Genomic DNA, 25,939 nt, shown 5'->3' with positions numbered 1-25,939 from the left:
AACTTATGGAAAAGACTGGAGACGAACATTCAGTGAAATGTATTGTAAATTAAACTATTAAACCTTCAGCCTTTGTAAATATATAGCAGATGCTTCTATTTCAACAAGCAACTTCAATTCTATTGAATTTCAACATGCAACCTTTTAATTTGCAGTCAAATCATTTTTCAATCAATTTTTTCAATTAAATCAATTAGAAAAAGCCACCTTAAGGTCAAGTGTTATGTTTGCATAAATCAGTCAGTTACCTAATTATTTAAAATGCTCAGTAACTGTTCTCATCATGTTACCTCATGCTATCGTGAAAATTATAGAAGCAATGTTGTTGTGTAAAGAGATGAGAGAAATCAACATTTCTCAATTGTATAACTTTATTGACTTTAAACATTGGCGACTAACAGGAATCCACGATACGCCTCATAGAGCTGAACCTCATCACGTTGCCCATTCCCATCTCCCTGAGGTTCCTGTACTCTCCAGGCCTCAGGTACATCATCCTGCCTCTGTAGTTGGGCTGCTCGTACATCATCCAGTGGCCGTCCATCACGTTGCAGGACTGGCAGTCGGACATGCGGTAACGATCCATCATGTTGTCACAGTCGTCCATCAGCTCGTGCATCTGGCCTCCAAAGTCAGGCCTCTCGTAGATCCTCATCCTGAAGGAGCCTCTGTGCTGTTGGTGGAAAATAAACAAAATGGACTCGACTCATTCTCAGCTGCACGTGGCTCCATAACAATTTGAATGCTGCTGATATCAAGCTATCTAAATTTGCTTGGTCACTCTGTCACTTACCATGGGAATCATGCGGCAGGATTTGATGCAGTCACCCATGCTCATGCCCATCAGGCGCTGGTTGTCAGGGTATTCTCCCCTTCTCACCAGCATCTGGTGGCCCATGAAGTTGGGCCTCTCGTAGACCATGAAGCAGCCACTCTCCACCCTGCAGGAGTTGCAGCGGCTGAGGAAGGAGGTGAGCTCAGGGCAGTCGCTGCTGGTCTCATAGGACCGACCCTGGAAGTTCTTGTCCTCGTAGAAGATGATCTGCAGGCAAGCATGTCATTCGTACTTAACCATTATACTGTCTGACTTTGCATTGCATGTTATTTTCTATAGCCATGCCTGTGTTGCTGTGTGTTATTGTGACTGCAGACTGAAGTGAGTATTTCCTACATAGAGATGTAGATCAAATGTTGCACTTACTTTGCCCATGGTCATGTTGATGGTGAGTGATTTCCAGATGCAATGTTTCAACATCGTACCCTGTCCCTTTTATATAGCATCTCAGTATGCATTGTGCAGGAACCTGAGTCATCATTCTAGATTGTGATACAGGGCAGCTCTGTAGGGTGGCATACTGTATGCCACATTTTGCACTGCACATAATATGTTATTTGTGTATCCAGCATGCCCAATCTACATTTTTCCTATTTGAATTACCATTATGTTTCTTTGAAACATTATGCAGTTCAAAAACTGTACCCAGTGATATTTAACTATAACCGAATCATTCCTTCAAAAATGCAATGAGCAAAACTTTGACAATGAGCAATTATTTAATTTAACACACAAGTTATAACGTTTTCACAGATTAAAAATGACAACACATTGTTTCCATCAAGGTGATACTTAATTGCAGAATTAACTTTTTTTTCCTTTCATTCAGCTTGGATCACATGTATGACCTAACATGAGCATAGCAATTTGTAAAAACATGCAATTGCATTCTGATTTTCTTCTAAACGATAGCAACTCCATAAAAGCAATGGAAGTGTGCTGTGGGAAAATGAATACAGGCTCACGTGGGCCTTGTGATGACTCAGGAGGATTGAAACAAAGGGGTACAAGGTGCTCCGGGGGTGAAGGTCAATATAAAAGTGGCACTGGATGGCGTAACAAACTGTGTCACTTGGTTATCAACAAGCTATACCATCAACATGGGCAGGGTAATGGTTTATATGCACAGAGTATTATAACATTATCATATAGTCTAATTTGATTAGATAGTATCATAACTGAGGGAGCATTTAAGCACAGCTCGAACCTCTTGATAGAGTACGCCTTAACAATGTAAAGTAAAATATCTCCTCAGTAAAAATGAAAGACATTTTCAAGGAACAGTTTCACTTGAGGCAGATAGCGATTAATTGCAGCAATAGTAAAAAAAACTACACATACTACGTGAAGATAGATTTGTTTTTTAACAATCTCAATAATAATCTCAATGGACACCTGTCAGTTCAGTTCAAGTTTAAATCAAAGTTTTCCTGAAGTGATTCCTGCTCAGAGCAGCAGCACTAGTTGCTTGCCAGAAAACCCAAAACACTGTAATGATGCTTGTGGTTTCTTTGTGCCTGCAGATCATCTTCTACGAGGATAAAAACTTCCAGGGTCGTTCCTACGACACTAGCAGCGACTGCAATGACCTGAACATGCACCTGAGTCGCTGCAACTCCTGCAGGGTGGACAGTGGCTGCTGCATTGTCTATGATCGCGCCAACTTCATGGGGAACCAGATGTTCCTCAAGAGGGGCGAGCACTCGGACTTCCAGCGTCTGGGCAGCATGGGCTTGTTTGATGGCGTCCACTCCTGTCGCATGATCCCCATGGTAAGACAGGGACCATGTTTAACCCTATAGAAGCTTTGAACATATTTCCGTTTCAATGCATGCTAATCTTTACACTAAACATCATTGGGTAAAAACACAGAAAATTCAAGTTGAGCACAAAGTCAAACTGATGTATTTTGAAAGCATATAGATGTTATACCTAGTCATACCAGACCTGGCCATGCAGTAAATCAATGTGTTGAATACACCGGTGAGAACACATAATTTACAAGCAATTATTAAGGCATTTATTTATTTGAATGAATCAAAATATTTTATCGATTTGTGTATATACGGAAACATGAAAGTGACTTCACCTGTTCTTCCCCAACAGCACAGAGGATCTTACAGGATGCAACTATTTGAGAGGGAGAACTTCAGAGGTCAGATGCACGAGCTGATGGATGATTGTGATTCTATCCAAGAGCGTTACCGCATGTCCGACTTCCAGTCCTGCAACGTGATGGACGGCCACTGGCTGATGTACGAGCAGCCCAACTACAGAGGCAGGATGATGTACCTGAGGCCCGGAGAGTACAGGAACTTCAAGGAGATGGGAATGGGCAACATGATGAGATTCAGCTCTATGAGGCGTATCGTGGACATGTGTTAAAGTTACTAACATCAGAAGAATGTAAAATGTGCCAATAAAACTTATTTTGACAAAATTATTGTACTTAGTATACGTTTCTTAAAACCTGACAACTTGACATGTTCAGCAAAGGTCCCTTGTCTTAATCCCAACATTTCATTAAAAAAACATTCAATAGACAGCCATAACAAACAAAAACAGACATTCATTCACCTTTGAATCACCTCCAAAAAAGAGAGATGTATCAATTGAGCTGTAATTCAGTTTGAACGAGGATTTTGCTGATAGTTCTGTCAAACATTCAACCGTAGACATTTGCTTATGTGGGAGCGACTTCATCAGATTGCATTTAAGTAAGTGGGTCTCCAACCTTAAAAAGGTTAAGTCAACTTCGGGGGCTGAGGGTTTTTGTGCCAGGAAGACATAACTCTTCTTAATAGAGTTAGCTTTAACACTTAAAGTAATGTTGATAGTCAACTGTGAGCAACATGCGGTATGATTTTGAAATAGTCAAAGCACATACTATCATCAGTTTACTTTTGATTTCCTTCAAAGCATTGTGTTAACTCCAATAATCTTTGCAAGTTTACAGTATGCTCGAGAGGTTTCTGCTCTGGCTTAATGTTCAACTGTGTTTTCATTCTGCCTTACTGTATATCGAGAATATTCTCTTTTCAAAGTAGACAATGAGAGCTCATCAAAACAATACACAACATGATAACTCTGCACACCAGATGATAGTGTACTGTACTGTACAGCATGGTGCTAAGTCAGGGGTTTTCACAATAGCAGGGCCCACTTCACTGGATTTAATATAAAAAAAAGTAGGCTGAATGTAAATTTTATATTTTGTCTATTTAGGTGCACTACTGAATAAACAAAGGCAAACATACATAAACAAAACATAAACATGATCAATTTGCAATTACTCCGTGTGAGTTATCAATTAATTTAAACGGTTGTCATACAATATATAACTCAAGTATAAAAAAATATATTGAGCACTCTATTAATGAACTAAATCCTCAAGGTACATTGATTATGTTGCCAGTTGTCCAGTCTCTACATTGCTTGGAGTTGGGTATGAGTTACTGCACCAGGTTTTGTCATGCATCGAGCATGGATCAGGCTGAATGTGAGAACCTTGCAAGATCCACATTTCCACTTTGCAGTTTCATAGATTTTTTGAAAGAAATAAAATAAAATATTGTCTTACAAAATGTTCTGTGCCTTGTGCATCTTTGCAAAAATGTCAATGCACATACACGTGCATTTTACATCAACTTGAAAGATAATAATAATTTTTATCTTGAGTAAATACTTATCAAAAGTATGCCATGAAAGTAGTCTGCAGTTTGCATTTGATTTGACGATGAACACCCCCATTTAACCTTACAGAGCACTAAATGATAGGTTGCAATCTGCACAGCTTTGATGTATAATACAGTACTGACCGAACTCTGCTGACACAGAGATTTATACAATTGAGCAGCAAATTCTTTTGGAGCCACATCAAGCATAAAAGGCAGCGCTCCAGTGAGGAGTACAACAGAAATCAAAAAACAGTGACCATGAACGGGAAGGTAAATGAGGGATGGGGATCACCATGGGCACTCTTTATTACCAATTCTTCTGAGAAGGAAAATGACTATATTTGACAAATGAGTCCGATTGTCTCTGTAAAATATCAACTATCTATGTAGAAAAATAGTTTTATTACCTGATTGAGTAGTGACATTAGCCTTCAGTACATAGCTCATCATCACTGCATTGCAATCTCTTGCAAGGTGCATTTGAACAGTTTAAAGTTATTGCTACAAAGGAATAAGTTTAGCCTTGCCTGGTTTTTCCTGCAACTCAAATATCCGAATCCCAACACTGTCTGTGCATGGTCTCTTCTTCCCCCACCAGATCATCTTCTACGAGGACAGGAACTTCCAGGGGCGCTCCTATGAGTGCAGCAGCGACTGCTCCGACATGTCCTCCCACCTGAGCCGCTGCAACTCCTGCAGGGTGGAGAGCGGCTGCTTCATGGTCTACGATCGCCCCAACTACATGGGCCAGCAGTACCTGCTGCGGAGAGGGGAGTACCCTGAACACCAGCGCATGATGGGCTTCAGCGACTGCATCAGGTCCTGCCGCATGATCCCCACAGTAAGCCATGGCATGGTCCGGATTTGTGTGCACTGAATAGCAATTTCTCAAAGAGTCTGCCATAGGATACTTTTAGGCTGTGTTAGTGAAAATGTGATGAGATTGAGATTAATCAGTATACTAGTAGACTGCCTTGTTGACAGAAAATCAGATGAAAACTATGATTTTTTTGTTATGTTCCATACAGCCCAGAGGCCCCTTCAGGATGAGGATCTATGAGAGGGAGAACTTCGGAGGTCAGATGCACGAGCTGATGGATGATTGTGATTCCATCCAGGATCGTTACCGCATGTCCGACATGCAGTCCTGCAACGTGATGGAAGGCCACTGGGTCATGTACGAGCAGCCCCACTACAAGGGCAGGATGACGTACCTGAGGCCTGGAGAGTACAGGAACCTCAGGGAGATGGGAAATGATGACATGGGATTCAGTTCCATTAGACGCATCACAGATTCGTATTAAATGTATTGCCTCGAAGTGCAGGCGTTTTTAATATAGGCTACACTTAAAACACTTAAAAAATTATGTCTTATTCTTCCTTAACAAAGTATTATAAAAGGAATTGCAACTGCATTAAACTGTTACAAAATCAGACCTGTTGTAGAAATTTACTTACTAGCTAATTTATGTTCATGTACATGCTGCCAAGAAATATGGTGTGGTGTAAGCTGTTAACAATACCATAGTACTCCAGTGCAAACTTTCTGCATAAACTATATAATAAAAATACATTCAATTTAAATTATCCTCAGCAGAGAGACCTAGTGGTCACAACCAGTAAGCCAATTACACTAACTTGACATTCATCATTCAAATCTGCCATTTATTGTGCAACATCTTGAATAAATGTAAAAGAATACACGCAATGATGGCACTCAGCTGTATCCTTTCTATTGTTAAATCATACCATCGTCTTTGTGACAGTCAATATCATAACATAAATGCACCTTTTAATAAAACTACAAGAATTCCTTGTTCCTTTTAACAGGTCGGTACTGGTTTTTCTTTGAGGACCTGACTGCTGGCATGGGCAGACTATGTGGGCTCTTTTTCTTCAAAAAGGGTAAAAAAGGAATAATGGATGGAAAGAAAATAAGCAAGAACCGACATTGTCCACTGAACAGAGTATCTGGTTTCTTGTTTAGCTCAACCTCATATTGTTCAGTTATTGAGTGCAAAAACAAATAAAAACATCTGCATAACCACATTGAATTTTGGTTTGTCGCTTACTGCACTGTATGTTCCATACGTCTAGAAGCTGCAGTGCTTTTTCGAATTGTAAACAAATACAAAAATAATAGATACGTTACCATATTCAGCTTCTTTAGTTAATGACCGTGTCAGCTGGACAACAATATGTAGGAAACAAGTGTTTATAGTGTAAATGTTATTAGTTTTAAACATGGACACTTTTACAATGCTCCTCCCCCTACAAAGTATGATTAATGGAAATGATCCACTGTTAAGAGTAGGCTTCATATTTATGAGTGGACCCACACAAAAGAGTGATGTGATAATATCTTATTTTGACTTTATATTGTTACAGTATTTTATTGATTTATAACCACATGTGAAAAAATAACTTGCTTTCATTTAGGTCAAAAATAGAGTGTGGCCTGTGGTATTTGAAAATGTGTTATTGATTCTAGGGAAATTTCTTTTTTTTATCCATTCACAAAGTACAATACATAGTACTGACCTCTAGTCAAGTATGGACACAATGATAAATGACAATTCTTTGACTGTAAATACAGTTCAAAGAGGCCCCCTTTAATAATACTGCTCACTCAGTGCTTTAAACAATATATATATGTAGATTATCTGCTTGTTAAGCAAAGTGTGAAAGGTCAGTGCATCACATATACAGATTTATCATTTTCATAAACTGTCAGAAACCCTCTACAGATTCACCATGACCATGGGCAAGGTAAGTAAACTTCTGAAGTGCAACATTGAAAAGTAGAATGAACAACATTGAAAAGTAGAATGAAAGATTGAATCGTCAAGAAACTGTACGATAACAATTATTTGTATTGTTCCACCAGATAATTTTCTTAGAGGACAGGAACTTCCAGGGTCGGTCCTATGAGACCAGCAGCGACTTCCCTGAGCTCACTCCTTCCTCAGCTGCTGCAAGTCCTGCAAGGTGGAGAGTGGCTGCTTCATGGTCTATGACCGCTCTAAATTCATGGGAAACCAGTACTTTGTGAGGAGAGGGGAGTACTCTGACTACCAGTGTATGTGCATGAGTGACTGCACAGATCCTGCCGTATGATTCTTATGGTAAACCCAGATTACGATAACTATCTCTGCTAGTTGGACTGAGTTGCAATGTGACCAGATGTGTTTGCAATGGGCCCTAATTATCTTGCTTCTCTCTCCCATTACAGCACAGGATGAAAATCTATGAGAGGGACAACTTCGGAGGCCAGATGCTCGAGCTGATGGATGAATATAGCCATGGAACGCACTCGGCCAGACTCTTAGGAGACAGTAAGGAGCAAACATGCACAAATAGGGCTTATGTGAGTTACGACCTTTTCACCTGTTTTGTCTGTTCCACTGTATCACTGTACTGATCGTTGAAACCCTTTAGGGAAGCGATTCTGTGCATTCTATGTTTGAACACGTCCAGCTAATGTATATTAGCACGCCTTGAGAGACAGAGTCCTCACTCATGCTATTCACTCTGTCATGGACTGATGGTGTGATCCGAGCTCGTCTAATAAACCAAGTGAACCCTTTTCCAATTGTGGTGCATTCCTTGGCCCTACCTTCTGACAGAAAATCATCTAACAATGATGGATCGTTACCGCATGTCCGACTGCCACTCCTGCAACGTGATGGACGGCCACTGGCTGATGTACGAGCAGCCCCACTACAGAGGCAGGATGATGTACCTGAGGCCTGGAGAGTACAGGAACCTCAGGGAGATGGGAATGAGCAACATGATGAGAATCAACTCTATGAAGCGTAATATGGATTCCTGTTAATTCATTGTTTTTTAACAGTATATTTTTTAATAAAGGCTTGTACATAAAAGCACATCTATACACACATCTATACGTGATATTTACGGGACAAAACAAAAGAATCAACAACATTCGATACCATCAAAAGGTCGACTTGCAGGAGTTAGTTTTATGGAAAATTCAAATTAAATCAAATTATCGTAAAACTATTAAAAAATATATGAATGAAAGCAATTATACCACCATGCAAATCAAGGCTTCTGATCTGATAAAGGTTCAAAGCAAGAGGTGTGAGCAAATTATGTCCTGTAGATAATTCATAAACAAATACTGTTTTTCAGTTAGCTTGGCTTGAACAACTACTTTATCATCCAGTAACCTAATCACACCAGTAAGCAAGAAACACACCAGGGTTTTTTATTATATACGATTTATGCTGCTGATGAGTCACACATTGTACATGCATTGCTTGGAAAAGATCAGCGGTCAAGACATGGTGGCAAGAAAAAAAGGAAACACTCTCAGTGTTTCCCTATGCAGACAAGACAAGTACCAGTACCAGTGACCTCGAGTCACCACTGATCGAGTTAATGTCTTGCACTGCCCCCTTACAGCAAGAAAACAGATCACTCTGTTTTACACGGAGGAGCACTTGGACTTGGCCCCCGGACGCCACTGATGAGGCTCACCACTGCCCTGGGAGGAGGGACAGGAGGATGGGAATTCAGAGAATTTCTCTGATAGACGACCTGCATGCATGTGTGTGTATGTTCCATGATTGTGAGATCAGAAAAAGGTTTATTCTCAAATAATGACAATGGAGTCATTTCAAAACTCAACTTATTATGTACTATTTACATTACATTTACATTTAGTCATTTAGCAGACGCTCTTATCCAGAGCGACTTACAGTAAGTACAGGGACATTCCCCCGAGGCAAGTAGGGTGAAGTGCCTTGCCCAAGGACACAACTTCAGTTGGCATGACCAGGAATCGAACTGGCAACCTTCGGATTACTAGCCCGACTCCCTCACCGCTCAGCCAACTGACTCCCCAGTTAGGTTACTATAGTTAGGTTACTGTTGATACAAGGTTTATAAAGTCGTAAGTCAAAAAATATTACATAGTTACATTTACATTTAAGTCGTTAAGCAGATTTTTTTTATCCAAAGCAACTGTCACAGAGTACATTTGTCAAGAATATATATTATTATTTTTGAATAGTACAGCCCTCAAAGAAACTTAACATAATTTCATTGTTTAATGACTAAGCTTTGTTTTTACCTCAAATTTGTATGAGTTTAAATGTAATTGACAAACAATTATATTTTATTTCAATGCAGCATGACTTAAAAGCAAATATTACATATGTTTAGAGTTCAGCTAAATTGCTACCAGAATTACATCTCAAACACTTTGCATTTAGAATTACAGATAAAAGTTGACTCTTTGTAGGGTTTTAGTTTAGTTTATGGTAAACTACAACCTTCTTTTGTTTGGCAGCCCGCTAAGTTCCTTTGTTATACCAACGAGAGACACATGACAGTGTCCAAACATCCGAGAAATGTTATCTATAGAAAGTGCCACAATGGGAGGGTTTGGCTTCAAACAAAAGCATAAACAGAAAGAACTAGCAATGCTGACAATTTTGAAATGAATAGAGGCTGAACTGTAAATATGCGCCGTATAAAAGCTGTACAGCGACACTAAATGTCTTCTATTTTGTCATGAGAGTAGACTGGGTATGGGAGGTCTCTGTCCTGTAACTCTTTACTGTAAGCAGATAGACGTTTGGTAGAATGCATACCTTCTTGTCTGATACCTTAGATAACAATGTTTAGCATCACTAAAGGACAGTTAACATCTCAGTAGGGCTGAGCCCTGCAAACAACAGATTATGCTTGCCATTTTCTGTTGGAAAAGTTGATCCTGCAGTGTAATACCTCACGTATGTATAAATGTGTTCAAATATTCAACTTAGACTATACTGTTTGTCTAGATGTTGAAAAGCAAGGAATGCTAATTAATTTGTATGGATTTTTGTGTATTGTTTTTTGTTGTAGCTTTTTTACTTTACTCCTTTTAATTGGTTTATTTTTACTGCAGAATCATGTATTATGTGTTAAAGTAGTTCACAATGTTAAGAATAGTTTTCTTAGATGGATCCTGAAAGTTCACAAGCATACATTGTTCTCTGTTTCTCTGTATGTGTACAATGAGACATACACCGTACTGTGGACCTTCACTTATTTCAGTGCATTGATTGATTATGTATTTTCCAAATAATATAAATAAAGAAATAACCTACAGGTGTACTCTGTGCTTGACAAAGACAAATGATACCATTATTGTATTGTAGATCAATGTTATTGCATGTATCAACCTCACACTAAGTGTACAGAAATAATGTGATCAGTGTATATTTAATTAGAATGTATGAGCTATTAATATGACATTCAACCATTATACAAAAATCCAGACCAAGTGGTTGTGAGCTCACAGCATCAACTGAAAATACATTGTTTTTCAACAAAGTGACCAGCTAGGTCATCAGTTTCCATGACAATACCGCAGGTATATAAAGAGCATGCATCCTACCACAGGTGCGGTAGTGTAACTCCAACACAATGGGAAAGGTAAGACTGCTTGTTTTGCTCTGCATCATTTGTGCTTCAACATACAGTCTCCGTAGATTTTTCAACCGAAATCAATAAACGATGATGATTTGAGCCTTGGGTCTCACGTTGCAGTCTCTACAGTTTATCCTCTCTCTCTCTCAGTTGGGCTCACAGCTGGGGAAAGAGGAGCTCCTGGATCTACAACCCTATAACACAATCCCGAAACCTTGATTGGTCTGTCTTTAGATCATCTTCTATGAAGAGAGGAACTTCCATGGTCATTTTTATGAGTGCAATGGAGGCTGTCCAAACCTGCACTCCTTCCTCATGCACTGTAACTCCTGTAAGGTAGAGAGCGGACTCTGGATGCTCTACGAACGCCCCAACTACACTGGGTACCAGTACTTCCTGAGGAGTGGAGAATACTCTGACTACCAGCTCTGGATGGGTTTCAATGACTGTGTCAGATCCTGCTGCAACATCCCCATGGTAAGGGACAGGTCAAGGGTCTAACCAAGGCCAGATATGTTGGGTTAGTCATATCTATCAAACAATCAGGCATAGGATCACAACACTTAATGCAGCTTGCCTCTACCTATATCTAATGATACAAATTTGTCCAGATTTTACTGGACAATCCACTCTCTGAGGTATAAAAACATGCGCTTTTATCTCCACAGCACCCAGGGCCGCACAGAATGAAGGTGTTTGAGCATGCTGAGTTTGAAGGTCAGATGATGGAGCTGACCGATGACTGCCCCTACCTCTCAGAACGTTTCCACTATAATGACGTTTACTCCTGCAACGTCTTGGATGGCCACTGGATCTTCTACGAGCACCCCTACTACAGGGGGTGCCAGTACCTGATCAGCCCCGGAGACTACAGAAGGTTCCACGAGTGGGGTAGCATGACTGCCAGGGTGGGCTCCATCAGGCGTATAACTACGGAATTAACTTAAATGTGTTAATTGCTAAATCATTAGGGAATAAAGTCATGAACATTCCATTGTATGTACAGCATTGTTTTTATTCACAACTCACAAAGTCGTCATACCTGAGGGAAACGTAACAATCACAAAATGTGTGTACATTGTTGAATTTTGTATATATTTTTGTGTTTCTGGAATAACCATGCATTCGGATGGACCGAGAGTTTTTATTGTCATTATCATTCAGTTCAATAATAATTATAATAATAGTGCTTTGGACACAATAGGTTTTTTGGGATCAGCAGTCTCCTTACTCAGCAGAGTTTCATTGAAAATTATAATGTTACACCAGACTGAGTGGCTTGGAACAGTTCTATACTATGGAAAGTTTGAGGCAATTCTATAGTAGCTTGGTGCAACCTTTTATCTTGGAACAGTGATAAAGAAACAGACCAGAGGTCACATTTTACAATTCTACTAATAGTTATCAGTTTATTTAGCTGATAATAAATCACCAGATTATAGGTTTTTTCACCGTCTAGTACTGCATATCAGTTCAGGTCTGCACAAGATAAAGATAATAATGATGAGCATTCAATCATTCCACTGTCTTTTTGGTTTGGATGTATCAACCAACCTCACAGTACTTCACACTGATACACCTTGGAAACAGCAAAAACAGTACAAGCTATTTCAAAAATGCAGGTTTATTGAGAACTGACAAAGGAAAATAATGAGCACTTCTAGTTGAAGTCGGTGATTCGTCGGATGGAGCCGATCCTGGGGCTCATGCCTCCCCAGTCGTTGTACCTCCTGTACTCTCCAGGCCTCAGGTAGTACTGCCTGCCCCTGTAGTTGGGCTGCTCGTACATCAGCCAGTGGCCGTCCATCACGTTGCAGGAGTTGACATCCGACATGCGGAAGCGATCCTGGACGTTGGGGCAGTCGTCATTCAGCTCCATCATCTGGCCAGCCATGTCTGGCCGATCGAACAGCTTCATCTTATAACTGCCTCGGTACTAAAACAGAGAATATCACATTTGAGAAATCCATGACAATAGAGCTGTAACTGGTCAACAAAAATTAAACAATATGACTATGAACCAATTAGCAGATTTGAGCAAATATTTTGTCAGCACAGATGTTTTTTTTGTGGTCTTTTTACATGTGTTTCTGGTGGACACAGCCTTGTGCCAACATTGAAAAGGGCACAAACAGAAGATAAGCCCTTGAACAAGGATTTGGTCTGACTGTCCCTCGTCTGGTGTAGTGTTTGGGTACTGGGGACCCTAACTGATCTCACCATTGGGATCATACGGCAGGACCTGATGCAGTCGTTGATGCCAATCATCCGCTGGTTGTCAGAATACTCCCCTCTCCTTAGGAAGAACTGGTGACCTGTGTAGTTGGGCCTCTCGTAGACCATGAAGCAGCCACTCTCCACCCTGATGGAGTTGCAGCGGTTGAAGTAAGAGTGCAGGTCGGCAGAGTCACTCATGCACTCATGGTGATGGCCACCAAAGTTCCTGTCCTCATAGAAGATGATCTGTAGACAAGAGTTTCGACATTTTGAAAGTAACTTTCATTTTGTAATTTTCACCTACAGCTTTACGCCAATCGTTAGCATTTGATCAAATGCAATTCGATTTCACTGGTGATTAAAAAAGACAAGCGGGATGTCGGCTTACCTTTCCCATTGTCATGATTGGTGGTGGCAGATAGACACTCAATAGTGACTCGCCCTGTGCCCTTTTATAAAAAGCCGCTGTGTGATTGCGCAGCATAAAGTATTGTCATTCAAATAAGTACCATCTAGAGTAAGGGAAACCAATCTGGTTATGTATAGCAGTGCTTCACAATGTGAGGAGTTATTGTTCATTGCCCATCACAGTTGATCAAAATGCTACCGTACAGTGGCCGTTTAGGCAGGGCTGTCATTAATAAAAGCTGTCATTTTCAATATCCATCACATTTTTTATTCTCCTTTTTCAGCGCCGGTACGCAGAGGCACTTGGATTTCATCTGCCAATCTGTATTTTGGTTAATTGCCAACTAAGCCAACTCATTTATGACAGATTCTGTAAACAAATCCACGTTCATTCTCGATTTTCAAAATACACTATGGATTGGTATAATGAGAGCAACAAGGTTTTGACGTTCTGTAACAGAGTGATAGACTATGGTACATGCAGGAATGAAATAAATAGACTTGAGACTCAGAGACGCTGCAACCATTTTATTCAACGTGTGAAAAAAGGTATACAGTAGAATCTTGAAGAGGATTCTGTTGTCATTAGAGGTCCATGAGGCGTCGGATGGAGCCGACCCTGGGGCTCATGCCTCCCCAGTCGTTGTACCTCCTGTACTCTCCAGGCCTCAGGTAGTACTGCCTGCCCCTGTAGTTGGGCTGGTCGTACATCAGCCAGTGGCCGTCCATCACGTTGCAGGACTGGCAGTCGGACATCTGGAAACGATCCATGACGTTGGGGCAGTCGTCATTCAGCTCCATCATCTGGCCAGCCATATCAGAACGATCGTACATCCTCATTCTGTAGGAGCCGCGATGCTGTGGAGACGGCAGAGACACCGCCGTAACTTTAGATAACCGGGTGTCCAAAAACATTTCCCTGACCAGTATCTCAATAGCAGATTCACATTGAAACCCTGCCCTTTGCTCATATGAAATGACGATCTCTATTCACACTGATTATGCTGACTTGAGCCCACATTGTGCTATCATATCAGGCGCTTACCATGGGGATCATTCGGCAAGACCTGATGCAGTCAGTCATGCCCATCATGCGCTGGTAGTCAGAGTACTCTCCCCTCTTCAGGAAGTGCTGGTGTCCCATATAGTTAGCACGATCATAGACCATGAACATGCCGCTGTCTACCCTGATGGAGTGACAGCGGTTGAAGTAAGAGTGCAGGTCGGCACAGTCACTCATGCACTCATGGTGACGGCCACCAAAGTTCCTGTCCTCATAGAAGATAATCTAAAGAGAGAAAAGCAGATGCTATGGTTCACATGATTCCCAGAAGTTCAGGTGGAATTCCTTTTTGGTCCCTCAGGAAAAGATTCAACCCTAATAAAAGTGTTTCCATGCTAGGAAGTGTATGGGAATGCACATCAAACACGTATACCTTGCCCATTTTAGCTGACGGTTGAGTCACTTGCTGTGGTTTAACCCCATGCTCAGTGACATTCCTTATATGTGTTTGAGTTGTGGAAAGGTGTGATGGATGCCTTTGTCATTCAAATTAGCAGATGTTTTGAGTCAGCAGAAAGGTCACAAGTTCCATGTTCTTTGCAGTCCTTGCTGTGACATTGTAAATAGTGTGACAGAACCTTCAAGTGAAGCACAATGCAACCTAATTACATGAACACAACTATATTTCCGTTTTACTGGTTTAATCTTTGTAATCATTTTGTTTAATGTTTGTTCTAATGTTCTAATATTCACTTTATTGTTATTGGTTTATTTGAGTATGCAGATATTGCATAGTGTGCCTAATTATTAATAATTATTTTAACTTCTTTCTGTTTTGAGATTAGCTTTCACATTGCAATATTGTAAAACCTCTCCTTAAATCTCTTTAAACAAGATGATTATTGTTACTAGAATTGGTCTTGCCACTATACTCAACTTCCTTTCCTTTGACTGACAGTGACAGGAACCAACACAATTTGTGTTTACATGGAACGGGAACTTCTAGTCATGACATGGGATCTGTTTTCATTCTCACAGGTTTCCTCCCTGGACAATAAGCCTTTTCTTCTCCAATGATGCATTGTTTGTCAAATCTTTCTGGTTGGGATCTCTGCCAACGAGGCATGTTTCCACTGCGTGACCCTGATCGACCCAAAGGTTTGACAACATGTACGTGTCAAGGGAACCTGGTGCAATAGAACTAGACTAGAATGATCCCTAGATAAACTTAGCCTGGCTATCTGAGAACCTAGAAAAGTTTCGTTTTGTAAAAAAAAAAGAAAATAAATAAATATCACTTTCTGCTAAATGTTTACACTGATATCTTTTTACATTCCAAATGCTAACCCAGAGGCAAGAAATTAAGTACCAACAGCAGGAACCATTTGGGGTGTGAATTTATTGACTAAACAGTCGAGAGAATTTGGTTCCTAAAAGTCAGTGATCCTGCGGAAAGAGCCGGTGGTGGAGCAGGTGGCTCCCCAGTCGCTGAACTTCCTGTACTCCCCAGGCCTCATGAAGTACTGGCGCCCTCTGTAGCTGGGGTGCTCATACATGGTCCAGTAGCCCTCCATCACGTTGCAGGAGTAGATGTCACGGCTGCGGAAACGATCTTGGACAGAGTCGCAGTCCTCGTTAAACTCCATCATTTGGCCCTGGAAGTCGGGGCGCTCGTAGATTTTCATGCGGTAAGGTCCTCCACTCGTCTGTTGGGACAGTGGTGCAGATAACAGATAAACTGAGGCCATATGCACACCGACAATGCATAGGAATCAGAGGAGTCTACAGTTCACAAATACAGTAGAGACCATATGACAACAGATGGGATGATATTTGAGAAGTATGTGGCTTTGCTTTACGTTTTTCCAACTGATGCAGTCCTTGAACTTTGGTCTAATAACTGTGTCTGTTGTTTGACCCTAAAACTCATAAACTGTTCTTTCCACTGAATCCACCAGCTCAGTGGACAGCGATAGATCAATATGATGCACACTGTTGGACTAACAAAGGCCTTCAGAGACAAAAGACAGAATCAACGGGTCCACAAATCCACAAAGTACCCGAACAAAAATTCAACATACAAGTCTCTTTGCTCTCTTTGCTACTCACATAAGAGAAATTACGACAGGAGCGAATGTTGTCATTGTAGCCCATCCAGCGCTGGTACTCTGGGTACTCCCCCCTGGTCAGGACGTACTGGTAGCCAGTGTAGTTGGACCTCTCATACAGCACCCAGCAGCCTCCATCCACCCTGATGGAGTTACAGCGGCTGAAGTGGGGGTGCATGTCGGGGCAGTCCGTGTCGCACTCATAGGAGCGCCCCTGGAAGTTTTTATCCTCATAGAAAGTGATCTGAAATCAGGGTCGAAGCGAGAAGGGGGGTCAATGTCATGCCATCTTGTCTTTCCTTGTAAGGAGTTTGAATAGGTTAGGTCAAATCAAGCTATCCAATTTTCAACTCCAATTTAGTATTGCATATTTCCGTTTCTGCAAACTATGACTGTTTCAAATCAGTTTAAACAAATGTACAGCTTTCAAAAAAAAGATTTAGTCATTCATTCATTATTAACTAAGGCATATTTACAAGTACTCCAGAATTGCTCAGCCTTACCTTACTCATTTTGTGCTGAGAGTTGGGGCAGTTTTCCTCAATGTAATATCCGTGACAGAGAGAACCGTGCCTGTTTTATAAACCTCAGTAAAAGGTTGATGGATCAGACGTTTTGTTATTTTAATGAGGAGGGATTTGGTGCTTTTGCGATGCTGCCAAGGTCTTGATCCCGTCCATACAGATAAAACCCCTGATTCATCAAAGCAAACATCCAAGCCCCGCACTTTATTCACTCACGTGTCTTCATATTGTACGTTGTCTACAAAAAACGTTTATCCAGTAATCCACAATTACTGGATAATACATGAACACATGTTTACTCTTTGGAATGCTTTAGGTCATCACAATGTCAATCATTCCGGGAAAAACACTACTGCATATTATAATTTGATACCCTGATCAAATTATGGGGCGACAAGGGAGGGGGGTAGCACAGTCCTTTAATTAATGGTGTTTCTCAACAATATCTGCTATCAGTTGCAGTAGACTGGCTATTGAATGTGAGTAAGATAAACATATGCAGAAATATATCCTGTGGTCCCAATCAGCACATGATGGAGATAACTCTAACTAGACCGATGAGCTTGATTTGATCAATTTATTTGTCAATAAAAGCTGTTACTGACACAGCCAGGTTAAAACTTTGAGTGAAAAGAACACATTTCTAAGCAAAAGCCTCTACTGTGTAACTGGTTGCTAGTCAGTTCGTGGTTAAAACTGTTGCCTTCTGTTTGTGGGCCCGTCTCCTATCCCACATGACATCAGGAAGCGCTGTGCGTAGTGACATCCGGATTCCTGGCGAGATGGTCATGGCGGAGGGTACAGCTGTTCTGAGGAGGAACCGACCAGGGACTAAGACAAAAGTATTGTATTTCTTAACATTCTAGCGTGAAATAAGATGTTGGTACATGTTTTAAAGGTGTAGTATAATTCGGTATGCTAAAGTTACATTATTGTGGCTAACTAACAATCTGGCTAGCTAGCTATTACGCTTGTTGTCTCGCAAGCATCCAGTACTGTGACTGCTCTTGGCTACAACTAGAACTAGCTAGCGTTAGTTGTTTTAAACTAGCTACCAGCTAGTTAGCGACATAGCTAACATTGTCCAGCTAACTCGTTGACTGGCTCATTTGTAGGTAGCCTATTTCTATTCTGATGGTTTTGGTATGCATTTAAACTAGTCTACATAATTTGGTTAATTTGGTGGCTAATATCGACTACGTACAGTACTTTGCTATGTATGTTATTGTAGTTAGCTTTAGCTAAATTATGTTAGCAAAGTAGCTAGCTAGGGTGAAATTGTCACTGACATTGACAGCTGATCCGTCAGTTACTAACAATGTCAGCGAGCTAACTCGGATTTAACAGCAACCGTTCAGGCAAACTGAATTGATGGCTAGTTTTCTAACTTATCATGCAGGATTTAGTGAAAGTTTAAGAAGTAGGCTACATATACAACGGGCTAATAAATGAAGGCTAACAGAATAGCCTCTCTGGTTTTGTAACGTCTACAGGATTTCTACAATTGGCCAGATGAGTCATTCGAGGAGATGGACAGCACTCTGGCTGTGCAGCAGGTGAGATTTTAATCAAATAGCCAGCTAATAAAGTTAGAAGTGACTGTATTCCTAAGTCAGTTGTTGGAGGGGTCAATTATAGAAGACAAAGTCAGCATTGTGTAGTGGTTGGGCCTTCAGATTGTGGGTCCCTATCATTCAAGCTGCAATTGCATTGCTAGCGATTCTCGTCTTTTCTGTCTACAAAGGCTATTTCTTGTTTCTCCTCAGTACATTCAACAAAACATCAGGACAGACTGCTCCAACATTGAGAAGATTCTGGACCCCCCCGAGGGTCAGGATGAGGGCGTCTGGAAGTATGAACATCTCAGGTGACTGGTTAACTGACATATTCTACTCTGGAACAGACACTGGACAGGGGTGCTAGGATGAATTTGAACTTGATTATCAATTGGTAAATTGGTGTCAATACACCAGCTTTTACAGCATTGAACAATTTGTAACCACCCTAATTTGTTGTCAAATCTTCTGTGTTTCAGGCAGTTTTGTCTTGAACTGAATGGACTTGCTGTAAAGTTGCAGGTATACTTTGACATCAGGCTATATGATTATCTTAATCTTCTTCGTTTTTTCTACGTCCTAGAAGCTCAAACTTGCTTTTGTCAAACGCACACCTATATCTCAAACGGGAGCTCATTGGGGATATGCTGAACATCATTTGCAACTAGTTCTCTTGCTGTTCCAAAGGGAGAGTGCCACCCAGATACCTGCACCCAGATGACCGCCACAGAGCAGTGGATCTTTCTCTGTGCTGCCCACAAGACTCCCAAAGAGGTGGGTACCCCTCCCTCTGATCACAGGCTGGACCTTCTGGGAGCACGTTTGAACCCCTGCAATGTTTTCTTGGCATTTCAGTGTCCTGCCATCGACTACACCCGACACACACTAGATGGAGCAGCCTGCCTCCTGAACAGCAACAAGTACTTCCCCAGCAGGTAAAGATGGCGCCTGCTCCCTGAGACATTCCCATAGGGCCCCACACTGTACACACAGCTCACTTATTTGAGTAGTCATTACGTCCTAATATGCCTCTTGATAGCAATGACTATAATTGTCTTATCTTATCGTAGAGCACTTAGTCAGCCTTGATTGTTAATAATTGTGCTATAGAAATCCATGTTACTTGACTAACTGTATTTTGGCTTGGTGCAGGGTGAGTATCAAAGAATCTTCTGTTGCTAAGCTGGGCTCAGTTTGCAGACGGATTTACAGGATATTCTCCCATGCCTACTTTCACCATCGCCAAATCTTTGACAAGTATGAGGTGAATAGCCGGATCATTTTCTGTTGCATTTCATACTTATCTTGTTTATGCTAACAACCCATATGATGTAAACCTTGCTACTTTCACTATCTTGGGACTACATTTATCTCAACTAGTATATGCATCAATTCAAATCATCTATTGGAAGCAATCCATGAAGTATTGAGTGCCTATGACATTCGAAGGTGTTTTTCCCCTGTGCAGAACGAGACGTTTCTGTGCCATCGCTTCACACGGTTTGTGATGAAGTACAACCTGATGTCTAAGGACAACCTCATAGTGCCCATCATGGAAGAGGAGGTCCAGAACGAGGCGGAGGGAGAGAGCGAAGCCTGAACACCAGCTTCTTCATGCCAAACCTACACACACACACACACACACACACACACACACACACACACACACACACACACACACACACACACACACACACACACACACACACACACACACACACACACACACACACACACACACACAGACCCTGTCCATACAAAATTGTACATTATCACAGACCCAAGAGAAAACAAGCACACTAAAATCACATGCTAGTGTTAGTAAAAAAACTGTCATTGCTGTAATAACTGAGACATAACATCTCAATCTAACCTGAATGTTTCAGATATAGCAGTGTTGTGGTGAAACGTTACATTCATTGTATTCCCTTGGTTGACTGTGGGATTGTGTCTTTAACTAACAACAGACTAACCTTGCCTTTCTGCTTGTTTCTTTCCTCTTAACTTCTTAAATATTAATTGTATTCTAGAATCTTTGTCGAAATCTCGGGTCGTGTGTAGTCACAGCCAAGGCAGATGTATGCCATAACCAAATGTTACAGATGGTGAAATCATGAGCTTATCCAGGCCAAGATGACAACTACACATTGTATCTGTTTGAATGATGGGTCACATTACAGCTACGGTCCCACTTTCTCATGAAATCATTTAGGAGATACTAAAGAGTGGAGGTGTTGAAGCTCCGTGTTTCTCACCTGGCTAAAGGCTTGTTTGCTCACTGGACAAAAGATTCTGCACCTATTCTTTAGAAAAGCCTTTTTCCAGGTTATTGGTCATATGGGGGGACGACTATTTTCATACGTCATTCAGAAAATCTGTTGATTCTATTCCTTTTGTTTTAAGAGTAATTTATTGTTTGAATTATGTGAGTAAATAATGATTGACAACTACGTGGTGCTGTCTTTAGATTTTAAAAGCAATAGTTGGTCTTGTTCAATTTCTTCATCCCATGTTGAATTATGAACTATTGTTACTCAAACAACAAAGGCAATGTAACTCCTGTTTTGTCATTTTGTCCCTGGTGGATATCTATTCACATTTTATAAATTAAAATGTCAGATATATTTACAATCATGCATTTTTGGTATGTTAAGATTTACACTCGTCAAATAATTTTGAGTGTATGCTACTGTACAGATGCTGATTCCAAATCAAACTTTATTTTTTCTGAACAAATTACCCCTTCCCTTTAGAAACACAAAGATATACTCTCACATTGAGTAAGCAAGTAAATAATTAGCAGAGGATACATGTAATGGGACATTGTGCTGGTGAGAACTATGTACCAAACATGACATGAAGCATTCTTTAAAGATGCTAATTTGACCCTGAGTTTTGTTCATAACACTGCTTGTGGTCTCAGTGCTTTTAAATGTAAGTGGCATTACAATAAATGTGAACATAACGCAACATACATATTCCTAGAACAAAATCAGTATTTTTATACTGTTAAAGAATCCTGAGCAGACAGAACAGTTGCACAGTAAAACATCTCAAACACAAACTATTAGACAATAAAATCTTCATATTTGCTAACAAATATTCTATTCCTGTTATATGACACATGCTAAACAGTTTCACACAAAGTTCCATGGTAGCTGTCATTGGCAATCTTCAGTATAAAAATGACTTGTTAAAACAATTAGTGTTTTAGCAACATACACTACCATCATCATTTACTGCAACTGCAAAATAGCATTGTGTTTCTGAAAATGAATGGCTATGTTCTAGTTGTACCGATTGCAATTTAAAAGCTTTTATTATAAAGGGGAAAACATGAATTAAGTGAGGCATGGTAGACACATAATATGAAACCTAAAACCTCATTGTGGGGAGCAACCTCATTGAATAGATGACCAGGAGCACCAAAAAATACTTTTGACATTTCTAAAGAAATTATAACAATGGGTATAACGTTCACTTTTTTTTCCTCGTCATTGACTTAAAGTAATACATTAATTATTAATAGCTAATTAAGGGTAAAACCTGTAAAATATGAAGAAAATAAATTCCCAGAAAAGCTGTATATATATATTCACATGTCTAAAGTATGTTAGGTCATTGAGAATTTTAAGATAACTGGAATATAAATACCCAATAATACCTTACGCATTCATTCTTTCTGCTTTTCAAGAAAGATGGCAACCCCAAAAAAGGAAAAGGCTGTGGCCATCTATCCTAATAATTAAAACAAAAGTTAAAGATGCACATTTCACATGAGTTCAATTCTGAGCTTTTTGATGACCAAATACCATTAATATAACTCTAATTCAGAAGACAGAGCACTCTATTCTCTTGTCTTTAATTAGGGGGCAATGCAGACTTTTATGCACTCAAAAAGATAATAGTATGTCATCACTGCTGAAGGCACAATGACAACTGCCAATATTAAGTCATGTTAATTTGAAAAAACTGGAATTTCTAGTCAGGAAGTGTTTTTCAGTGTTCTACCAACTGTAAACCAGTTACTGACTGAGGTTTATTAAGGTGCTCAGTATATACTCAGATTGCCATTAGTTCCGAGAGAAATCAATGTAGTACTGTATTGATGTTTATACTGGTGTGGGAAGAGAGACCAGACACTAATGCTAATGTCTTCAGAACTTAACATTACAAAGAGAGCAGAGACAACAAAAAACCATAGCCCCACTAGGAACACTTGACCTGAGATCAAAGTTGATGACTTCACACCCCGTCAGTTTCAGTTTGGCCACAGAACAGTCCAAGGCTGTGTGCTCCTGTAGTGTTTTGCAGGTGGAAAGACTATGTTCAGTCATCTGACTCAAAGGTCCATAACATTTTTGCTTCATTGATGGTCAGCGTAATTGTAAGCGTAGAGTACTGCTAGATAAGTATTAAATTAACGTCTTCAGAGCATTTAGTTGTTTTGAGAATAACAGTAAGATCATGTGGATGTTAGTGGCAGGATTGGGATCGCTGGAGGCTGGATGGATGGAGAAGGCTGGTGAGTGGAGAGAGAAGCGGGCTGTCGTTCCCCCCCTGAGGAGGCGCTATCAGAGGTGTGGGCGGAGTCTACTTGAGAGGCTCAGAGATGGGCGGGGGGGCGTGGTCTGCAATGTCTGGGCGGTAGTCCTTGTGCAGGTAGGCGTAGTGCGGGCTGCGGCCATACCTCGGCTTCAGGCTGACCGTGGGCCCCCCCCGCAAGGCGTGGAACTTCTGCTCCTGGCGGAGGAACGGCTCAGTTAGTCATCTGAAACTGTTCGCAAAACTCTCTGTGATTAAGTTAAATTACCGTCCAAAAGACGGCGATTTTCTTTTCCCATACATGAGACGATCCTCGGCCGTACCTTTCCAGGGTCTTGCTGCATGATGATCGGGGCCAGTCCCCCAGGGCTCTGGGCATACATCTGATGGTAGGGAGACTGAACCATGGGATCCATGAACTGCTGCAAACATAAGTAAGTAGGCCACATATGACATTGTGCTAACACATCTTTTTTCACGGAGCTTTGCCACTGTGTTTTCAGCAGATTGACGAGGAGCAGATGTGTGTCTGTACCTCTGGGATGGAGGCCTCCAGGAGAGGCAAGGCAGCCTGGACACAGCCCCCATCTGCAGAGGGCTCTATGGGCTGATAGAGGAGCTCGGAGGGCTGCATATACATCACCGGGCTGGAAGGGACCGGAGACTGAAACACACACACACACACTTTTACAGAACGCACCCTGAACTCCCGTCTACCTCCAATGTCCGTGCTGCTGTCCATCCGTGGTTTACCTGAGGGACATTCCACTGCAGGTGGCCGGGGGGGACACACTGGGTGGGGGCCTGATGCACAACACAGACATGGACAAGCGGTTCAGTGCCAAGCAGTAGGCTGTGCGTGAGGCTTCACCACAATGTCCATTCGATTCGTATTATGGGAATTATAACATATAAGGAGGCCCTGATGCGTGGCCTGAGTCCTCATGGAGTTAGATTCAGACCTGGTAATGGTGGTAGGCTGCTTGTTGGTAGACTGGTTGAGGCGGGTGAGTCAGCATCACAGGAGAGCCCGACACTGACCGAGAGTGAGACTAAAGAGATCGTAGAAATGAATGATGAAGACCCACACCCACATACACGCACCCACCCTCAGATTAGGACTTACAGGCCAGTGTGAAGCCAGGGGCTTGATATCTGGGCTGTGGAAGTAAGCCACTCCGTTGTGGTAGGTGTAGGGGTAGCCTGTGGGGGTGGTGAGGTACATGGTGCCACACTGAGCAGGCACGGCCATGGCAGGGTTGGGGCCGGACACAGAGAAACTGTTGGCTGGGCAAAGGAAACCATCATCCGTTATTCTCCCCTCCATCCTATACCAGTCAGTTTAACACATGGAAATATTCTGCAATATTTTTGAATGAAATAATTACAACAACAGCAAAAACACGACATGATTCTACTCATATAGTGAGTAAAACAAGTCACGTAAAACAAATGTATTCATCTCACGTACAGTGCACCACCACTTGCTGCTTTCGGATGGCCTGGCCAATGTTGAGCCTCTTGTCCCTGAAGCTGAACCGATCTGCCTGAGGAACAGCAGTGTCAGACTTAGACACAACTGGACAGCTGACTCCTCAAGATAAAAGTTTTTTCTGGCACTCTATACTTACTTCATGAAGGACTTTCTGTGCATCATCCTGCGTCTCAAAGGTAACAAATCCGTATCTATAGGATGGGAATTTAGCTGACGTTTAGCCAACACAACGTAGGGTGGGAGATTTGAACCAACAACGTCTTGAATTTCAGTTCTATACTCTTCAATGAGTTATACCTCTCCTCAAATAGATGGAAATAACCCTCCTCGGGCCTACTTTACTGTAAAACCTTTTAGACCAGTTAAATACAAATCGAAATGACAAATTAACCTTATCATCCAGCCGTTTGAACTTGACAACAGCAGTTCAATTAACCTATTTATCATTATTGAAACTCACCCTTTTGATACCCCAGCACGGTCAGTCACAATCTTCACTTCTTTAACGGCTCCATGCTGGGAGAAGAACCGCCTCAGGTCATTCTCATTTGTCTACACACACACACATGCACACACACACATTAGTCATTTTGTAGCAATGGAAAAAAGTGGATCAATAGATAAAAAAGGACACCAAACAAGATGAGAACTCACCTTGAAGTCAATGCCTCCTACAAAAATTCGATTAGGGATAATGGTTCCAAAGCGCGGGGCGTGGTGAGACTTGGTAGTGTTGCTGGGTTCAGCAGACTCAGGATCAGGGGAGGGAGACGGAGTGCTGGTCTGTGTCTGAGTGCACATCACATTTAAACAGAGATGGTGGTCATAGGGAAAAATGGCCAACATCTAATCTCTATCTCGACAAGCAGTCAAATGTATTACAAAAACATTTTTTACTTACTATATTATAATATATACACATATTACATACTTGTTTAAAAAGAACAACATTTATATTTATAAACAGCACTTAATTTTTTTTATTTCACTTGAAAGGTGTCATTCAAAGGAAAACATCTATCTTTGTATGCTTTATTTTCAAATGATTTATTAGTCCAGTTGATGACCTCTGGGACATGCAAACTCTAGGAAACGAAAATTAGCTAGCTAACTACATAATAACTAGC

General features: G+C 41.1%; 9 protein-coding genes and 1 pseudogene across 11 annotated transcripts; 5 read left to right on the top strand and 5 right to left on the bottom strand.

Moving 5' to 3' along the window:
• Nucleotides 1–394: 394 nt before the first annotated feature.
• On the bottom strand, nt 395–1,216 carry LOC136966043 (gamma-crystallin M3-like). Its single transcript, XM_067260398.1, has 3 exons — nt 1,202–1,216; nt 794–1,042; nt 395–673 (listed from the first exon to the last, which is right to left on the bottom strand). The coding sequence occupies exons 1-3, from the start codon at nt 1,214–1,216 to the stop codon at nt 395–397; spliced, it is 543 nt and encodes a 180-aa protein (XP_067116499.1).
• A 701-nt stretch (nt 1,217–1,917) lies between these two features.
• On the top strand, nt 1,918–3,220 carry LOC136966042 (gamma-crystallin M3-like). 2 transcript variants are annotated; one of them, XM_067260397.1, is made up of 3 exons: nt 1,918–1,944; nt 2,359–2,607; nt 2,942–3,220. In XM_067260397.1, exons 1-3 carry the CDS (start codon nt 1,936–1,938, stop codon nt 3,218–3,220), a joined length of 537 nt encoding a protein of 178 aa, XP_067116498.1. In that variant the 5' UTR covers nt 1,918–1,935. The 2 variants fall into 2 exon arrangements, with proteins under 2 accessions (XP_067116498.1, XP_067116497.1); XM_067260396.1 differs by lacking the exon at nt 1,918–1,944 and having other exon boundaries at nt 2,332–2,607.
• A 1,550-nt stretch (nt 3,221–4,770) lies between these two features.
• Nucleotides 4,771–5,816, top strand: LOC136965835 (gamma-crystallin M3-like). The gene is made up of 3 exons (XM_067260104.1): nt 4,771–4,782; nt 5,111–5,353; nt 5,541–5,816. Exons 1-3 carry the CDS (start codon nt 4,771–4,773, stop codon nt 5,814–5,816), a joined length of 531 nt encoding a protein of 176 aa, XP_067116205.1.
• A 1,450-nt stretch (nt 5,817–7,266) lies between these two features.
• LOC136965836 (gamma-crystallin M3-like) lies at nt 7,267–8,347 on the top strand (annotated as a pseudogene).
• Nucleotides 8,348–10,953: 2,606 nt separating this feature from the next.
• LOC136965971 (gamma-crystallin B-like) lies at nt 10,954–11,903 on the top strand. Its single transcript, XM_067260292.1, has 3 exons — nt 10,954–10,962; nt 11,191–11,433; nt 11,625–11,903. Exons 1-3 carry the CDS (start codon nt 10,954–10,956, stop codon nt 11,901–11,903), a joined length of 531 nt encoding a protein of 176 aa, XP_067116393.1.
• Nucleotides 11,904–12,616: 713 nt separating this feature from the next.
• Nucleotides 12,617–13,576, bottom strand: LOC136966044 (gamma-crystallin M2-like). 2 transcript variants are annotated; one of them, XM_067260400.1, is made up of 3 exons: nt 13,562–13,576; nt 13,177–13,419; nt 12,617–12,892 (listed from the first exon to the last, which is right to left on the bottom strand). In XM_067260400.1, the coding sequence occupies exons 1-3, from the start codon at nt 13,574–13,576 to the stop codon at nt 12,617–12,619; spliced, it is 534 nt and encodes a 177-aa protein (XP_067116501.1). The 2 variants fall into 2 exon arrangements, with proteins under 2 accessions (XP_067116501.1, XP_067116500.1); XM_067260399.1 differs by having other exon boundaries at nt 13,177–13,421; nt 13,552–13,570.
• A 590-nt stretch (nt 13,577–14,166) lies between these two features.
• On the bottom strand, nt 14,167–15,026 carry LOC136965847 (gamma-crystallin M2-like). Its single transcript, XM_067260120.1, has 3 exons — nt 15,018–15,026; nt 14,627–14,869; nt 14,167–14,439 (listed from the first exon to the last, which is right to left on the bottom strand). The coding sequence occupies exons 1-3, from the start codon at nt 15,024–15,026 to the stop codon at nt 14,167–14,169; spliced, it is 525 nt and encodes a 174-aa protein (XP_067116221.1).
• A 988-nt stretch (nt 15,027–16,014) lies between these two features.
• Nucleotides 16,015–17,204, bottom strand: LOC136965846 (gamma-crystallin M2-like). Its single transcript, XM_067260119.1, has 3 exons — nt 17,196–17,204; nt 16,694–16,936; nt 16,015–16,290 (listed from the first exon to the last, which is right to left on the bottom strand). The coding sequence occupies exons 1-3, from the start codon at nt 17,202–17,204 to the stop codon at nt 16,015–16,017; spliced, it is 528 nt and encodes a 175-aa protein (XP_067116220.1).
• Nucleotides 17,205–17,988: 784 nt separating this feature from the next.
• Nucleotides 17,989–20,411, top strand: LOC136965996 (MOB-like protein phocein). Its single transcript, XM_067260330.1, has 8 exons — nt 17,989–18,058; nt 18,710–18,772; nt 18,983–19,083; nt 19,252–19,294; nt 19,460–19,546; nt 19,628–19,707; nt 19,925–20,036; nt 20,241–20,411. Exons 1-8 carry the CDS (start codon nt 17,999–18,001, stop codon nt 20,370–20,372), a joined length of 678 nt encoding a protein of 225 aa, XP_067116431.1. The 5' UTR covers nt 17,989–17,998; the 3' UTR covers nt 20,373–20,411.
• Nucleotides 20,412–23,365: 2,954 nt separating this feature from the next.
• LOC136966486 (protein boule-like) lies at nt 23,366–25,613 on the bottom strand. The gene is made up of 10 exons (XM_067260993.1): nt 25,467–25,613; nt 25,273–25,364; nt 24,949–25,003; nt 24,794–24,864; nt 24,444–24,576; nt 24,280–24,369; nt 24,071–24,121; nt 23,853–23,981; nt 23,641–23,739; nt 23,366–23,515 (listed from the first exon to the last, which is right to left on the bottom strand). The coding sequence occupies exons 1-10, from the start codon at nt 25,611–25,613 to the stop codon at nt 23,366–23,368; spliced, it is 1,017 nt and encodes a 338-aa protein (XP_067117094.1).
• Nucleotides 25,614–25,939: the final 326 nt, after the last annotated feature.

This window comes from Osmerus mordax, chromosome 22 (genome assembly GCF_038355195.1).
Source record: "Osmerus mordax isolate fOsmMor3 chromosome 22, fOsmMor3.pri, whole genome shotgun sequence".
Classification (NCBI taxonomy): Eukaryota; Metazoa; Chordata; class Actinopteri; order Osmeriformes; family Osmeridae; genus Osmerus; species Osmerus mordax.
Note: the sequence above shows the minus strand (reverse complement) of the source record. Positions and strands in the feature narration are given on the sequence as shown.

Coding starts and splice junctions, on each gene's coding strand:
- LOC136966043 (XM_067260398.1), bottom strand. Junction 674..793: donor CCTGCCGCATGATTCCCATG/GTAAGTGACAGA, acceptor TTCCACCAACAG/CACAGAGGCTCCTTCAGGAT.
- LOC136966042 (XM_067260396.1), top strand. CDS start 2,332: ATGCTTGTGGTTTCTTTGTGCCTGCAGATCATCTTCTACGAGGATAAA. Junction 2,608..2,941: donor CCTGTCGCATGATCCCCATG/GTAAGACAGGGA, acceptor CTTCCCCAACAG/CACAGAGGATCTTACAGGAT.
- LOC136965835 (XM_067260104.1), top strand. Junction 5,354..5,540: donor CCTGCCGCATGATCCCCACA/GTAAGCCATGGC, acceptor TGTTCCATACAG/CCCAGAGGCCCCTTCAGGAT.
- LOC136965971 (XM_067260292.1), top strand. Junction 11,434..11,624: donor CCTGCTGCAACATCCCCATG/GTAAGGGACAGG, acceptor TTATCTCCACAG/CACCCAGGGCCGCACAGAAT.
- LOC136966044 (XM_067260399.1), bottom strand. Junction 12,893..13,176: donor CCTGCCGTATGATCCCAATG/GTGAGATCAGTT, acceptor TCTCTGTTTTAG/TACCGAGGCAGTTATAAGAT.
- LOC136965847 (XM_067260120.1), bottom strand. Junction 14,440..14,626: donor CTTGCCGAATGATCCCCATG/GTAAGCGCCTGA, acceptor CCGTCTCCACAG/CATCGCGGCTCCTACAGAAT.
- LOC136965846 (XM_067260119.1), bottom strand. Junction 16,291..16,693: donor CCTGTCGTAATTTCTCTTAT/GTGAGTAGCAAA, acceptor CTGTCCCAACAG/ACGAGTGGAGGACCTTACCG.
- LOC136965996 (XM_067260330.1), top strand. CDS start 17,999: ATGGTCATGGCGGAGGGTACAGCTGTTCTGAGGAGGAACCGACCAGGG. Junction 19,084..19,251: donor TGGAAGTATGAACATCTCAG/GTGACTGGTTAA, acceptor TCTGTGTTTCAG/GCAGTTTTGTCTTGAACTGA. Junction 20,037..20,240: donor AAATCTTTGACAAGTATGAG/GTGAATAGCCGG, acceptor TCCCCTGTGCAG/AACGAGACGTTTCTGTGCCA.
- LOC136966486 (XM_067260993.1), bottom strand. CDS start 25,613: ATGTGCACTCAGACACAGACCAGCACTCCGTCTCCCTCCCCTGATCCT. Junction 24,122..24,279: donor CAGCCTACCACCATTACCAG/GTCTGAATCTAA, acceptor GTTGTGCATCAG/GCCCCCACCCAGTGTGTCCC. Junction 23,516..23,640: donor TGCAGCAAGACCCTGGAAAG/GTACGGCCGAGG, acceptor TTCCTCCGCCAG/GAGCAGAAGTTCCACGCCTT.